The sequence below is a fragment of the Corvus kubaryi genome, unplaced genomic scaffold (genome assembly GCF_017639235.1).
Source record: "Corvus kubaryi isolate FWS band 111438036 unplaced genomic scaffold, C.kubaryi_AGA036_p1.0 76, whole genome shotgun sequence".
NCBI lineage: Eukaryota > Metazoa > Chordata > Aves > Passeriformes > Corvidae > Corvus > Corvus kubaryi.
The window spans coordinates 15,171,743-15,187,515 of NW_024582063.1; the positions used below are offsets into that span (position 1 = coordinate 15,171,743).

The 15,773-nt window shown below is 47.6% G+C and overlaps 1 protein-coding gene across 1 annotated transcript in view; it reads left to right on the forward strand.

Moving 5' to 3' along the window:
* Nucleotides 1-2,288: 2,288 nt before the first annotated feature.
* Nucleotides 2,289-15,773, forward strand: part of LOC121675791 — a 75,182-nt gene continuing 61,697 nt past the window's right edge. The window contains exon 1 of the mRNA XM_042051535.1: nt 2,289-2,348. Coding sequence (XP_041907469.1) covers nt 2,307-2,348 — 42 coding nt within the window. The 5' untranslated portion in view covers nt 2,289-2,306. The remainder of the gene's footprint in view (nt 2,349-15,773) is intronic.

Genomic DNA, 15,773 nt, shown 5'->3' on the forward strand with positions numbered 1-15,773 from the left:
GAGGAGTCAGGACATCATGGTCAGCCCTGGCCCAGGAAGCGTTAAATCCCCTCTGTTATTCTGGCAGGAGGCAGGGCAGGTTTACCAAAGGAGGGCAGGGAGCTGTGGTGAATTGCCTACCTTCCAGGTCACACAGTGTGGAAGTAGGGGCAGAGCTGTACAGCCTGCACAGTCTGTACACCAAGGCTGCATCCAGCTTGGGGGCAAGAAGGCCCTCTGCCACCCTTCACTGCAGATCCACGCCTCCCCATGCAGGGACAAGGGATAAAAGCACAAGACAGGAGCCAGTGACCTGCTCTGCACCACGTAGGAGAAGGGGGAAGAAAATGATGCACCCAGCTGCTCTCTCAGCTGACCTATTGCCCCACACTTCCTACAGACTTTGTGAAGTAGATTAAAACCTGCCAGAAGACCACTCATAGCTAACATGAGTGCTAACAGTGGCAAAAGGACTCACTGCAGCTGCACTGAACATACTCACCTGGAGTGAAACGAGATTAAACCTTTCCTTCATTACCAGGGAAAGAGTATTTGTTTTTAGTGAGAACCTGACAGGTTCAGGCAATGCTGGAGCAGAACAATTACTTTCCATCCATTGGGCTGCTCTTAGGAAAAGGATCTCTCTCAGTCTCTGCCTATAGTCTCCCTGATTTGACATGACACTTGACAGCAGGTTTTCATGGCAGAGGATACTTAGCAGTTATTGGAGAGAGTCTTTCCAAATCCTGCTTGTTAGCATTATGTTTCAGTCTTTACAAAAGTGCAGGTCCTCTCCACCCTCCCCCATCAATCAGCCCTATCCTCCTTACTCTGCAACTGCTGGAGTATTTTTAGTGACATTGAATAAGTACATGTTAAATCTTTTTCCATTAGTGACATGTCAGAAATTAAAATGGCATTAGCTGTAAAGCGTGAAGCAAAGCCAGCTTCATCTAGGGCACTTGCACGTGGTTGCCCAAGAGGCCAGGAACAACAGTACCAGCTTTGCTTTTCCTTCAATCCATCCATATCCTCTGCACATCCTTTCTACCTTTCTTCCTCCAGAAATACTAATGGCACCTTCTGCTGCTGTTTACTCACAAACTATCCTGAACTCTGCCAAACATTATGGGTAGGAGAAGTCTCCACGTTACAACATTTCATCCTCTCCAGTCACATGTTAGGTATGTCCTCTCCAGACACCATATCAGAGATTTCTCAAGCCCCATTGTGAAAAGCAGATGAATTTTTTTGCCCTTGCTAAGGCCACTGTATAGAAACTCCAAAACTGCTTCCATAGCTGGGACTTGGCTGGCAGGAACCTAAGTATATCAATAACTTGATTTTCCATCCATATCCATGACTGCCTTTGTCCACATGATCTCCATTCTTCCATATACATTGGCTCCTCAGCTAAACTTCATGTTTGACTCTAAGCCATGCCCACTCTGACAGTCATCCCACTCCTTCATTTCAAACCTTGTTTCTTCCTAGACATCCTGCCTCTCCCCCACTGCCTTTCTTGCTTCAGCCTTCCCCTGCCATGTTTCCCCTTGTCCTTCTCCTGACTACTCATCCTATCCCCTTCCTTCCTTATTTGCTTTTTCAGTCTACCCTGCCTCCCAATCCAGTGCATCTTCTTCAGTCAGAGATGGTTTGCAGGCTCTGATGGTTCAGGCAAATGGTTTGCATCTTCTCTGAGTTGCTCAAGGCAGGAGCTTGCTCTCCTTTGTTACTACTCCTTTAGGTATGTGGTATGGATGAGCCTGGAATCCAGAGCATGAGGAAAAGTCTACACTGAGCTCACAACATGTGTAGCTTAACAGGAGGAGATCAGCTCAAAAACTCTGCCACAAAGGAGCAATGGATAATGGTTGAGGGAGAGCTCAAGGTGAAAGACGCTGAAATGCTACAGCTATCAAACAAGCCAAAATATTTATAGCTGTGATTTGCAGGGTGGCTAATTGTGCAGGGCAGGGAAAAGCCTACCATTGCCTGCCATTAAGGAAGAGGGAAATTGCAAGACAAACATCCCCTTTGGATATTTAGTAGCACGCCCAAAAGATTAACATTGATTATATCTCCCTATTAAGAAGCAAGATACTACCCTGCTTTAATTAACAAGGTGGGTTCTCAATCCTCAATTGCCTCTTTGCAAGTATCAGGTGAAACATCAGGGCTGGTATTCCCAGTGGCATGAAGTTAGACTCTTCTGGTTAGCAGGCGAATCCTGAGGCCCTGCTCTTCAAAGGTATTTAGGTTTCAGGCCGCTGATGATATTTAGATGCTTAAATCCTTTAAGGCTCCAGGCCTTTGGAGCTAAGGGGATGGCTACAAACTCCAGATTGCCTCGTTCAAGTCAAGTCTATGTAAGTCCTGACTGATAAATGTTACTGTTAGGTATCTGCATGATGTCAAATTTCTCCCTGAGGCTGGGTCATTCTGCAGTTGCCTGATGTAGCCTCTGTGTGCCTTTTTTTTTTTCTGAACAAGGGGGTGATAGCCAGCATCAGTCCTGATAATGGCTTTGATGGACCTGTGTAGAACTCAGGTTGTTCTACAGGTATTAATTCATTCAGACAAGCAAGCCTGCTGCTTGATGGGTGCTTTGTTTCACTCGGGGGGGGGCGGGGGAGAGAGCACAGGGAGAAATGGTGCCTTTCCCAGACTTGCACAATAGCAGGGCTGGAAATGGGCCCTGTGCAAATTCAATTACCCCGAGTTGCCAGCATTAACTGCTGGGCTTCTCGCTTTATTGTAGCTAGGGAAGGAGGTGCAGAGAGCAAACTGGCTGCTGTGCTTTGGATGTGATGGAAATGCTGTCAGATTTTAGCAGTTCAGTGACCTTTTCTTAACAGTTCCTGAAGTCACAGCTTTCCCAACACTTGGTAATAGATAAGGGCTGTGCACAGGTAAAGACTTTTGTTTCATGGTGCAAGAGGTCTATGGAGACAGGAGCAGGAGAGAGAGATTGAATAGATTGCTTCCTCCAGCCTTCTGCTTAATTACTGCCTGAAGAATGACATTGAACTCAGATTCTTACTCCAGGTCAAAGGCTTCCCAGAGAGAACATAGATATCTTAATGATGGTGTATACTCCTTCCCCAGACTTGCAACCAGCCTTTTGTTAATGGCAGGATCCTTCCCTCCCTCTCATTTCAGCTTTTTATCTCTCTGGAGTCAAACCAAGCTCCTCAGATCTAGGAAAGCAAAGGGACCAGTTTTCCCTAGTGAGTCTTTGAGCCAGGAGAAACAACAGCTCTGATATTCAGGCTTTTCCCATCATTTTACACCAGAAGCACTCTGCCATCAATCTGGTGAGCCAAGCTTCTGGGAGAAACCAGGCTGTATCCTTTCTGCCTCACGCATCTCATTAAAGAACTGTGGGCAGTTTGGTTGGAGATTCTTCAAGCAGGATGGGGTAAGATCACACCCCAACTACCTGGAGGCATGAAAAAGCCTGAAGTGCTATCGGGTTTTCTCATGTTTTCTGGGTTGGTCTACTTCCCCCAACCATTCAAGTGTGGAGTCTAGAGGCTCCCACTAGTCCAGTTCTCCATAGATCACAAATACAGTGGAGAAAAGGGGAACTACAGGGCCTGTTCTTAAACTGTGAGGTCTTCTCAGACAAGGAGGGGTCCTGAGGTTCCAGAAGTGCATGGAAGATGCCGAAACTGGAGCAGAATTTACTTACGGGCGATGACTGGGGCTGTGAGAGAATTTACTTACGGGCGATGACTGGGGCTGTGAGGATGACTTCTTGTAGAAAAGTTTTAGATGGGGGTAGGGGCTTTGAATCCACCTGCATTGTGTATGCTGTGCTACAGGGACGCAGAGGATTCTGAATTGTGGAGGAAGAACGGAATGTTTTAAAAGCCATTAAAAAAGCATGTCAGGGTATTGCTATGTGTGTACCTTTGCTGGAGTTACAGACAGAAGGGAGATTTCCTATTTGCTTTCCAGTTCACACAACTACAGGTACTGTGTACAGAGCTGGCTCCTTGTGAGCTCCTTTGTGAGGATACAGTGCAGCTGGCCAGCACCACTTAATTGTTCTCATGTGTTAGGTCAGTGGGGTAGAGCGACTGCCTAAAATGTGACTAAACCCTGTAACTTTTGTCTGCAGAACGCCCAGAGACAGAGAAGTCTTGGTAGGTCTAGTGGGGCAGGCAATGGTGGGGGGAGATGTGTATGGTGGATGTTGTCTCTCAGTGCTGTTGTGGGCAGGGAAAAAGCAGCACTTGCCTTAAGGGTTCAGGTAAGGCTGATGGGGAAAGCCATCCTGGGGAAAGACACCAGTTCAATAAAGGGAGCTGGCATGAACAGAAATGCCTAAAGCTTTTTTGTTGTATACAAAAACCACCCAATGCCTTGCTCCCTGGGGAAGAGCTCCAAGACAGTTGTCAGTCTGAACATGCCCAAATGGGCTAGGGGCTTTATTTTTGTATTATTGCATTATCTTCCTCCCACTCACTTTCCTCTCAGATGCCTGTGGCTGCTTTTGATACTTCTCTTCCCTGTTTTGGCCTCTCTGTTGGGCAAACTCTGTGGTTTGCCACCTTTTCTTGCCCCTTTTTCTACGTCTTTGATGGTACAAGAAAGCTTCTGGTTGTTTCTCTGTTTGCATTTCGTTCTCTGTAGGGTTATGTCTGATGTGCTATGACAAAAACATGTGAGTCCTTCTGAGTTCTATCTAGCAGGGAATGCTCAGCAAGAGAGTGAAAAGCACAGTGTAAAAAGGCTGTTCATTCCTTATATTTCTCATCATCATAAAGACTAAGATATTTCCTACTTACTTCACAATAGAGCTATTGGCCCTATTTACTTTGTTCTTATGTGACACGCTTTATCTGTCAACTTCTAAGAATCTTGCCAGTGTTATTTATATAAATAAATCTCATGTTGCTTCTGTGCAATACGCGTTTTCCTCCATTTTGCAGTTTGGGAAGCCAAGGCATTTAAAAACTAATTGGCTTATGCAAAAGTACAGAATAATCTGTCCTTAAGAAAGAGAACAAGAACTTCACAGTCCTGCCTTCCATGCCTTCATTAATGGAGTGTTCTCCACCTCTAGTTAATAGGCAGTCTGGTTTTCCTTCAGGTCACGATCATAAAAAGATCCAATTGTCGCTTTAAACATGTAATTAAAGTGCCTGCCTTTATAATGACCTTCATCAGAATGCACCAGCCACTGCGCAGGTGGGTAAGGTGGTACTATATTGAAAACTATGAGGCTCAGAGGGATTAAGAAATGTGACCAAGGATTTGGAAAATGAAAGTTCACTGTGTAGTACAGAAATTTTGACTCTTACTGTTCTGAGTCCTAGAGAATATTGTCTCCTCAGATTTTTTGGGGGTGGTTTTTTTTTGTTTATTTGTGTGGCGTTCTTTTATTTTGTTTTGTTTGGTTGGTGATGTCCCATCCTGTTGTGTGCGTCCCCCAAATTTCCTAAGGTTTGTGGGGAGGAGGAGACACTCTCTAGGCAATCTGCACACCTGCTGGCTGGTCACCATGAAGTGACAGAATTAGTGACTGGAGTGGGTTTTATATGGAGTAGGCTGGCTGGCTTGTCTGTGTCCTGGAGCTTGAACAACACAGATCCACCAAACTTTATTTATTTATTTATTTATTTATTGTCTTTCTAGTAACTTGTGTACCACCCCGTTTCAGGAGTGGAAAAGAAGCAATTTCAAGTGGCAATGACTGTGATTGTGTTATGTGCCTTTCCTGGAAAAATCCCTTTATGCGATAGGTGGCCTGAAGACACTGGTACATTTGGAGCGCAGCTTTTCCAGTAACCCAGCAGGATTTGGTGGGTGGAGGAAGGGGAAGGAACTCAGTGAGCTGTGACAATGGGAAAATCTTGGCAGGGACTTGCACACGCAGTCTTGCAATCGGCCTCAATGTCCCAACTGTTACCAGAAGGGATTGCGCCGGGATGAGGAAAGCTCAGAACAGGGTGTGTGAAGGCAGCCACAAACCCGAGCGCTGGATCCGCGCGTTGGGCGGAGGAGGCGGCCGAGGCCACGCTCCCCGTGGGCTCAGTGGCACCGCCCTGCTGTGGCGACGGGGGCCCCGGCCGCAGTCCTTCCCGGCCGCAGTCCTTCCCGGCCCCAGTCCTTCCCGGCCAGGGGAGCGCGGCCGAAGGCGGCTCTGGCCGCGCGGTGCGCGCGCCGCGGCTGCCCCCTGGCGGGAGCGGCGGGAGCGGCGCGGCCGCGCTGCGCCCGGGGCTGCGGGCACGGCTCCGCTCTGACAGAGCGCCCTGCCCGGGCCGGGCCTGCGTGTGACTGCATCCCTGCAGCACTTCCTGCAGGGATAGCTAACTGTGGGTCATTTCCTTTTGACTCAGCGGCATCAATCACGGACTGTATTGCTCCGGCTTTTGACTCAGGTCTCCAGCTGTGAGGATCTGCTCTCCCACTCACACACGAGCTGTGGGGCAGCTTGGAGACAAGCCCCGGGCTTTGCTTCTGCGGGTCCCTCAGAACCACCAACTGCGGCTGGAAGGGTGCTATTCCCCAGCCTGTCCACTATACATCCCCATGTATCTGCTGGTATAGTAACACATCCATTATATATCTGCTGGTTTAAAGGCATTGGCATGGCTGGTAGGCCTGGCAAGTCAGCTCCAGGGTCCTGCTGAGCAGACTTTCCGAGCTCAGACTGCCATACCAGCATGAAAGATCCACTGCACCGATAAACAGGCTTCTGTGAGCGTCCCAGCATTGCACACCATGGCAGTCAGGTCTTAAGGCAGCGAGTTTTAGCTCGTGCTGATTCAGACACCTCTGGTACAGTGAAACATAGCCTAAACTCAGGTATTGTCCAAACCCTTCAGAGGCTCTGCTCTGCACCTAAGATGTGTACAGTGTACAGTTTTCTATGAACAAGTACATGATGAAATTTAATGGACAAGTTGATGTGAATGAAATGTTTCCTTTCTAACAGCATGGGATTTTGACTATGTAGCTGAAACTCTTTCCTGTAAAAGTCAAGACCAGCAACTGCTCATGTGGCACTGCTGAAGCAAAATCGCTGCATGGACACAGGATGCCATCCTATTCATGGATAAGTAGAGTGGTCTGAAAGCTAAGCCTGTAAATAAATACCCTATGCCTCCACATGACTTGGCTGGACTAGTTTTAGGGAAAACCAGCTATTACTGCCAGGGGATAGTCAAGTGTGCTTTGTAATTCGGGACACGCTCAAGGCCCTATATGTGCAACAGGAATGGTCCCACAATTGCTGTGCCAATCCCACCATGCCTGTGTGTCCCGTTTGTCTCTGCGAAAGGGACATCACGTGACTGACGTCAGGCAGACAGGACAGAACAAGTGCTTTCAGCTCTGAAGAGCTGCAGGGTTGTTTACCATGAGGAGCAGGTAGAGCTGGTGGTTCAGGTTCTTCTCTGTCAAGGTGGACATGAGGTGCTCAGTCACAGTAGAGTCCTGGGCTTTACACTGGGAATTGCCAAATTATGTACAAGATAGGAGAATCTTAGAGATTCACGACCTCAGAAGCCTCAAAAAGCCAAGGCAATTTCTAAACAAACACCTCTAAGCATGGACAAATAGACAGTCCAGTTGTGAAAAACGATGTGAAAATTGCCCCCAAATGTTTCCAATTATTCAGAATAAAACTGCAGTGTCTGAGAAGCTAGAAATTCCCATTAACTGGAAGGGACACTTGGAATGAAGACACTTGAAAGGAAGGACTGCTGATAGCTGGTCAACCAGCAACATAAACACCTATATGCCACACTTTTGCCGAGAAATGCTTCCTATGCTGACCAAACTTGATACTTGTAAGTATATGGTATGAATGCAAAATATTCTACATAAATGTATATTATATAGATAGGATATAAGTATATATAAATTATGCATGTCCACACAGTAGGATTTTAGGGCTATGTCTTATCAGTAAATCTGTATCTGGGGCAGTACAACTCTGTCGTCTAGAAATTAATAGATGATTCCATTTAATTTATTCTTGCCATGGTTTTGGCCTGTGCCAGTTAACACTTTTCCAGACAATTCCCAGGCACGACTGAGGGAGTTACTGTGGGCCAGGGGCCGTTCCCAACAACCACTTGGATTCAAATGCCTTGCTTGAAGGATAAAAGAGTTTAATGTTACTGGTGCAAGCCATCCTGTGCCAGGGCTCTTGGTGCCAGAGAACAGTCCTGGGCACGTTTAATTTACTGGTATAGACATAGTCTATGAGCCCAGGGGATTAGGCAGGGTTTTAAGGGTTGCATGCCTGGACTTAGGTAGCTGATTTCTCCCAAGATCCATTTTAGGGAACCTTGGGTTTTTTTGTGGACATGGGCCTTGAGCCTTTAAATCTTCTATCACCTTAGTTAAAAAGCCTTGCCTTCTGGTGTTCATGACCCTTTATAGTGTTTTCCCTAAATAGTAAAAATCTGGTGGAAAGTAAAGTGGGTTGTAATTATGTAGTTTTATTATCACTGTCTTCATGACAGTGGCATATAACAATAGTGAGCTCTGTTTAATTAACACTTTTTTTATATTTTTAAGGAGAAAGTCACATAAAACATAGGAGATAAAAATGAAACCATACAAACCAGTAATTTTTCAAAGCCTGGCTAATTTTCATCAGACTTTGTAGAAAATAACTTCCTTTGTCTTCAGGTAAAACCTGGAGATTTTGAGATTACATTAATATTGCTGTATGAAATTATGGAGGGACTGATTACATTTTTAAAGGAACACCCCTGCGGGTGTATTCAGTTACACTGCTCCCTGTGGTACTACATCTCTTGGGAATGGTGCTCTTGAGTTTCTAGTACGTGAATGTACTTGAGCCTTGAGCTTTTCTATGTCCTCTGAAGAAGAGCACAGAAAGGTATCTGACTGACAGCAGCAAACCTGCACTGAAACGCAGGAACAAAACTCCTTTGGTCAGGACGCTAATTGCAGTGCTCCGAGTCACATACTTCTCCTGACCCATCTGTCTGGTCTAATCATAGCTCTTTCTCCTAACTCCTTCTGGCTGTCACCCACTTAGCCTGACTCTTACCACAACTTGAGTTTCATTTCTGTCAATGCAGCCACCACATTAGTGTCAGGACACACGGGCCAGGGCTGAGATGAACACTGACATAACGAGTGTCTCTTCTTATCTGTGCGGCTCCAGTCAATCTGTGGGACTGCTGCTCTACTGTGCAATATGTGACCTGAGTATCCAATCATCCCAACCACAGGCCATGTTGGGACAGCTCTGGTACTGTGCACTATGGTGACGATAGCAGCAAGGAAGTGGGCAAAAGTATACTGAAATTCCATTTATCTGTGGGTATGATGAGTGTCTGCCATATATAAGCAAATTAGGCTGGCTCTTCAGAAGTCATCCTTTGGGTTTACGAGGGAGAAAAGAGGAGGGCTGGGAACTGATGAGATGAACATCTGATCCTTTGGACCGAATCTGTCTGTCCTGGCTTTTTTGCCATTTGCTACACATGCCTCCCAGAGAAGGAGTCACCCACACCTGCTACATGTGTGGCTTTGTGATGCGTGACCAGGTTTATTCAGGGGATTTGGTGCTGTGTATCTGGGCCCATTATCCATCTAGAGGGCAGCCAGAATACATCTGAATAGATATGGCTAAGAATGAGGAGAGTTTTTTCAAAAACAGGCTCCAGAAAATGACTCATCAATACCTCTAGGAATGCTGGCTGTGGTGTGGAAACTGAGATGAAGAATTTTTCTCTGCATTGTCTCCTCCGAGTGGAGTCAGGTGTGTGACTTGGTTTGCCTTTGAGAGCTAGGAGCCTGGTGTGGGGCTGTAACTTGTGTAAGGCTCTGGTGTCCACTTCTCAAACACTCGAATGAGGAGAGGTCATCCTAGGGTGGGATTCGGAGGCAGGCCTGATCCTTTCACTCTGGTCTTCTGCGCCAAGGGGGCTGGCAGAGCCTGGGATCAGCAACCTGGCTGGATATGTGTGCAGAGTGGGAGCAGCAACGTGGCTGGCTGCGTGAGACACCCAGACCTTTGGTTACTAAAGTGCCATTTCCTGCATGAGCGTGTGCTCGCCGACATAAAGCAGCTCCTTGCTGCTCCGTGGTAATGCCGGTTGTGCCCTTAGCCCAGCCGGGAGAACACACCCTCCGGCAGAGCTGGGGCAGCCCTACATCCCTGCAGCCCTGCATCCATGCATCCCGCCGTCCCGGTTCCCGGCAGAGCGGCCGGACAGGGAGAGCCGGGACAGCGCCAAGCCGCGGTCTCCTGCGCCCCCTGGGGCCGGCCGGCCGGCAGTGCAGGCACTGAAGGAGTCGGGTCCGAGACAGGAGAGGCTTTTCACGAGCTTGGAAACAAAGAGAAATGAGGGAGTGATGGATGATAAGGCCTCCATGAAAACATCTCACCCCCCACTCTTTATCAGCCCTTTGTCTTAGCCCATCTTTTCTTGCCACCCCCTCCCCCCCACCTTTTTGACCATTTGTAGTGCTAGCGTGACTGCATGCAGAGCTCATGGTTTCTGATGCCAAATCTCATTTCCTCCCTCCCAAGGCTGTTTTCATCCTTGTTTACACAGCCTAGAGAGCTGTTTCAAGTGGAATTTCTGGTGAATTGCTTGCAAATAACTGTCCCTAGCTGTGGGAAACTGATAAAGGTTGCATCATTTGGTCTTGGCCTCTAGAAGAGGTGGGGAGGAGGTACAGGTGCAATGTGCAATCACAGAGTTTAGAAAGCAAGGAGTAAATAGCGTGCTTGTGATTTATGCTCATGTCAAAATCTTCTAAGGCTGCTCCTTGGCCAGTCTAGCAATCTGAGCCTTTGAGGCAGAGGCTTGTGAAGACAAGTTATCTTTTTCTGTTCCTCACAGTGCAGTTTTATTGAATGCTTGGACCCCTTCCATTTGCTTATGGCTGGTTTGTGGCCACAAGTCCTCAGTCATTTACAGTTATTTTAAGGGCCATGTCTTTTACCTGCAAAACTTTCTCTGAGGATTCTGCTGTGCTGTCACTCCCACAGAGGCCTCAGGCAGTGCTCCTGCTCCTCTCCCAGCTTTCCCTCCGTGCTGAGCCACAAAGCAGCACAGGTTCACACAGTGACTTCAGCAGACCTAAAACTGTCTTCCCTGCCCAGTGATGAACTGGAGCCTGGCAGCAGCTGGAGATGAGGTGCAGGGAGGCAGATGGGAGTCCTAACAGTTCTGTGAAATATCACCAGTGCTGGCTGGTGTTTTCTGCTCATCTGATGGCAGTCTGAAAGGTCTGGCCAGGCTCAAAGCGGGGTACTGTGGCCAAGAGCTGCCTAGGATGGGCCAGCCAGGGTACAGCATGGGTGTGGCTTGGTTGTTGCACTCCTTATCCGTGCCTTGTGCCCGCATTAAGGCAACAAATTCAAACATGCGTGTCCTGGAAATTCTTCCTAGAATTTCTTTCCCTGGTGATACTAACCTGGCTCTTTTTTCACTTCCCTTAGAAGCACTGAAGCTGCTCACAAATACATATCTAGATGGGGTGCCCAACTAGAGGAACTGGGAAACCTCTCTGATGTTGAAAGCTGTGTTTTATTTATACACTTGGGATAAGCCCAGAGGCTGTCTGGGCAGCCAGGAAGTTCCAGAAAGGAATTTCCCCCCATCAAACCAGGAACCACAATAATATTTTCTCCCCTCCTCTTCAGAGATTGTGTGTGCTTGTTTCCTAGCACTTTTGCTTTAGAAGTTTCCCATTTTTGCAGGACCCTAGGACCATGTTGCTGCCCTTCTAACCATTATAGTTTGAGGTTTCTTGTCTTTGACCTGAAGACCTCAAGTCTGAGGCAGCTGATGAGCTGGTAGGCTCTTTCTGTGGGGGTAGACTGGATGTTTCTTTCATCTTTGGACTGTGCTCCTGGCTACGTGGCAGGGCTCAGAAGCACTCTGTGATTCCAGCTGAGGACTGTTATTGAGAAGGCATTTGAAAAGGAAGAGATGCAAGTGAGTTGCAGGGGCTGTGTTTGAAGGAAAGAAGGTCAGATGAGACAATTCCTCTTCTCCAGGGATTAGAAAGAAGCTATCCAAAGCAGAAATCATTACTTCTCTTTGCTTGTGTTTCTGAGGAGCCAGGCTGCCTGCTACCCTGGAGTTTCTGGCTGGCCAAGCTAAACTGTGAGTGCTGTCCCAGCAGCCTGTTACCGAGTGGGTGTCATGGGGCCCTTCCAGGCCCTCTTGCAGAGGAACAAGTGTCTGCAGTACCAGCAGGAGAAGCACCGTGTAAATGGCCTGCTCTCTCTGGTTCTCGTTGTATCAGCCACATGCTGACTTTCCAAGCAATTTGCAGGGAGAGAATGGGCAGCAAGGGAATTATAACAGAGATGGGGCTGCCCAGCAGTGCTGTTAAGAGGATTGTCTCTTCTTCTAATGTATGTCACGTGGCCTGTTATCGGATGGTCATTGTTTCTCTGTTGTATAGCATCTCTTCAATTTCCTTTTCCTTCTTTTCCTCTTTTATGGCAGTCAAAACCTGCATATGCCAAAACATGTATCCTAGGTAGTTCATTGCTCAGATTAGCTTAAAAGATATGTATCTAAAAGAGAACAGATAGCTGTTACCCTCAGCCACCTCTAACCAGCCCTTCTTGATTCTCCCTGAATGTCCAAAGTGTTTGCATGACAGCAGCTGGCTCAGTTCTGGGACAGTTTGCAGCCTTTAAGGTAATGGTGGGCAGTTCTCACCTTTGGTTGCTTATAGCCTTACTGAAGGGCTCCTTCATGTGTGGGATGTGGGATGTTTCCCAGCTGCCTGTCCCATACTCCTGATATAGTCAGAGCTTGGAGAGCCCTTGTGTATGCTGCAATTTCACCCCTGCAGCGGGGTCATGGGGTGTTTGTGGTTTGTGTGGTGGGGACACAGCTTAGTTTGGCCTGTGTTAGGGCAGACATCGTGCAGAGGCCGAGTCAGAGATGATCCCTTCTGGACGAGCCCACGGGCTCAGCAGTTCACACTGGGAGGAGGAATGCTACAAGTGATTGGTGGCTGGCTCAGGGACAGAGCTTAGTGCCCTTTGTCTGCTTTGTCAGTCAAACTGTTCTGGGAACAATTCTCGTTATTTTTGTGGATTTTCCTTCTCTCCTGCTTTTACCTACATACATTGGACTGTGTTTGAATCAGCTGGCGGATGGCTCTGCTCTGGGACACCAAGATGTGCCTGGCTTTGGGTCCACATCTTCCTCCAAGCAAGCTCCAGGCTCAGCTTTCAGCCTGCTCCTGCCCTGCTATTCTCTTTTAGCATTTTCCTTGGGAGATGCGCCTTCCCTGCCTGGCACTGGCAGTACCTCCAGTGTCTGTCTTGGACATCACCCAGTTAGGGTCATAAGCAAGAGGGGATGGATGGGGTTTTTCCAGCTCATCCTTGTCTCCCTTGGTGTAATGAGGGGAGATCCCCAATAGATGGCACTTGAACCTCTTCCCTGGCTGTTTTTTTCCCTCCAACCTCGGGATGTTCAGACCAGTGTATGCACGGGTGCAGTGTAAGCCTGCTATGGCACAGTGTGTGGAAAAAGGAAACCAAAGAGCAGTTCAGTGTGTAAGAAGGGGCAAGCAGATCCCCAGGCGACTTCAAAGGGTGAAAAAACCATCTCTTTCCTTTTGAGAAGGCTTGGCCAGGCCTGCCTAATGAGGCTTTCTGCACCCACACACATTCCTGTTCTTGCACCTGGCAGTGTCAGTGGTACACCTTGGGCAGGATAAACTGCAAAAGGCATTAGCTTGTCCTCCGAGCACAGCAGGAAACACAGCCCAGAGGGAATCTGTGCATTAAACTAATCCTCACTGCATTGTCTTCACCCCTAGTGCCTTTCTTCCCATTGCACTGCTTGGTCAGGATTCCCACAGAGGAATGTCTCTAAGGGAACGTTAAGATGTGGCACAGCAGACATCCAGGGATGTCTTCCCCATGGCAGCAGCAGGCAGGAACACGTGGAAGTGACCAGCATCCTGCCTCTGCGCACAGTCCCCTGCCCTCTCCCTGTCACCTCAATGCCATGTGTTCTTGCAGGGGAAACTTGCTGCTTGCCTCCTTTCTGCTCCTGGTCTGGTCACGAGGAATTTAAAGAGATCTTCAAGAAATGCTGGAGCAGGCATGTGGGCTTATCCTAAATGTTGTGTGATGCATTTTTCATGCTTTTATCATGTGACCAGAGGAAACTTGGACTAGATTTGAGATTTGGCTTGAACCCAGTAGGCAGATCAAAACTCCAGGGGTAGAAACCCACAGGAACCAAAACCAGAACAGAGTGATCACATGAGATGCTTGGGAACAGAAACCACTGAATTTTGCATAGCTCCAGCAGTGTGATCTAGTAACAGGCTAGATTACAGTCTGGGAGCATACGGCTAGGGGCCAGGAGGTACCACTTCTATTCTTGGATCTTCCACAGCTTTCCTCAGTGACCTTCAGAAAGTCAAGTAACCTTCCTCTGACTTGGGTTTTTCCTTGGGAATAATACTATTACTTACCCCTGGAAAATATTTTGCTATCTTTGGATAGAAGTTACTTGGTAGTGTTGTGCAACCTGTATGTGGAGGAGCAACACCTCCAGGCCGCTCAGGAAGCCTTCTTTCCACTATGTGATGCAGCAGCATAACTTGTCATCTACTGGGAACCCATTTAGCATGTTGAGCCTCATCCTCAGGGCACAGATCACCTAACACAAGGGTTGCAGCAGTAGGTTGCAGCTCTGCTTTCTGTGAGGGTTTCTTGTCCTCTGGGGGGTCTGCTAAATTGCTTGTCGCTGGTTACAGCAGTGTGTCACCGTGTCTCATTCAGAGGAGATGCTGGATGCTGTGATCAACGCAGAGATTGTGATCTGTCAATCAGTTGCTGCTGGCATTGCAGTTGTGGTCCGAGAGAGAGGTCATGGTACTTCACCAGTGAGAGGTGCAAGGTTAGCTGGGGAGGAACCTGAGAGTGTGATTTTCTCCTGAGTCTGCTGGAACACAGAGATGCTCATGGATACACAGTCTGAGAAAAGAAGAATACTGGGAGAAGGTATCTATAACTAGATTTCCAGTAGAACTGGGTGTACCCAAAGTTGGTGTTTCTGGCTATTCTGGTCATACGAAATACAAAGCAAGAAAGAAACAGATGCTCTGCAGGTATTTGCTGAAACACATGTAGGTAAAGGTTGCAGAAGCAGGATTTGTAGTATTAGTTTCTCTCAAATTACAAGTGCCCCTAAAAAGCCTTATCAGCACTTGTTTTTGCTGCTTGCCCTGAAAAGGCCTGGCCCTGCAGCAGGTTAGGAGGCCTAGCAGGAACCCTCCACCAGGCTGTGGTCCCCACTGCTGTCCTGTGCCTTAGTGGGGTGGGGTGAGCTCAGGTAGAGGCTGTGATGTGTTACAACTGGGATGGCAGATTCTGCTCTTCTCTGTTCCAGGGAGCTTTTTCAGCTTCATCTGATCTGAAACAAACAACTGGGCCCTGGCATGTGCCTGTCCCAGTGCTTGAACTCTGAATGGGAAAGCAATCATACATGTTAGTTTAAGCTGACTGTGGTTTATGGGTCATATCTTACAGACCATTACGAGGACAGCCAGTGTCTCCAGAGCTGAAATAAGGAACGAATAATGGCTTGGGGAATTTTGCTTTATATGAAAAAAAAAAAAAGGAAAAAATTTTAAGAGAGTCTCAAGTGTTGGACTGTGGGATATACCTTGGTTATTGGTTAGGGACCAGGAGTAATTATTATCTAAAATTAAATATATTATTGCATATCTCTGTGGAGGATTTCTGGTTTCAATTGGCATTTTACTCCCTCCTGTTGGATGCAGCATGCCAG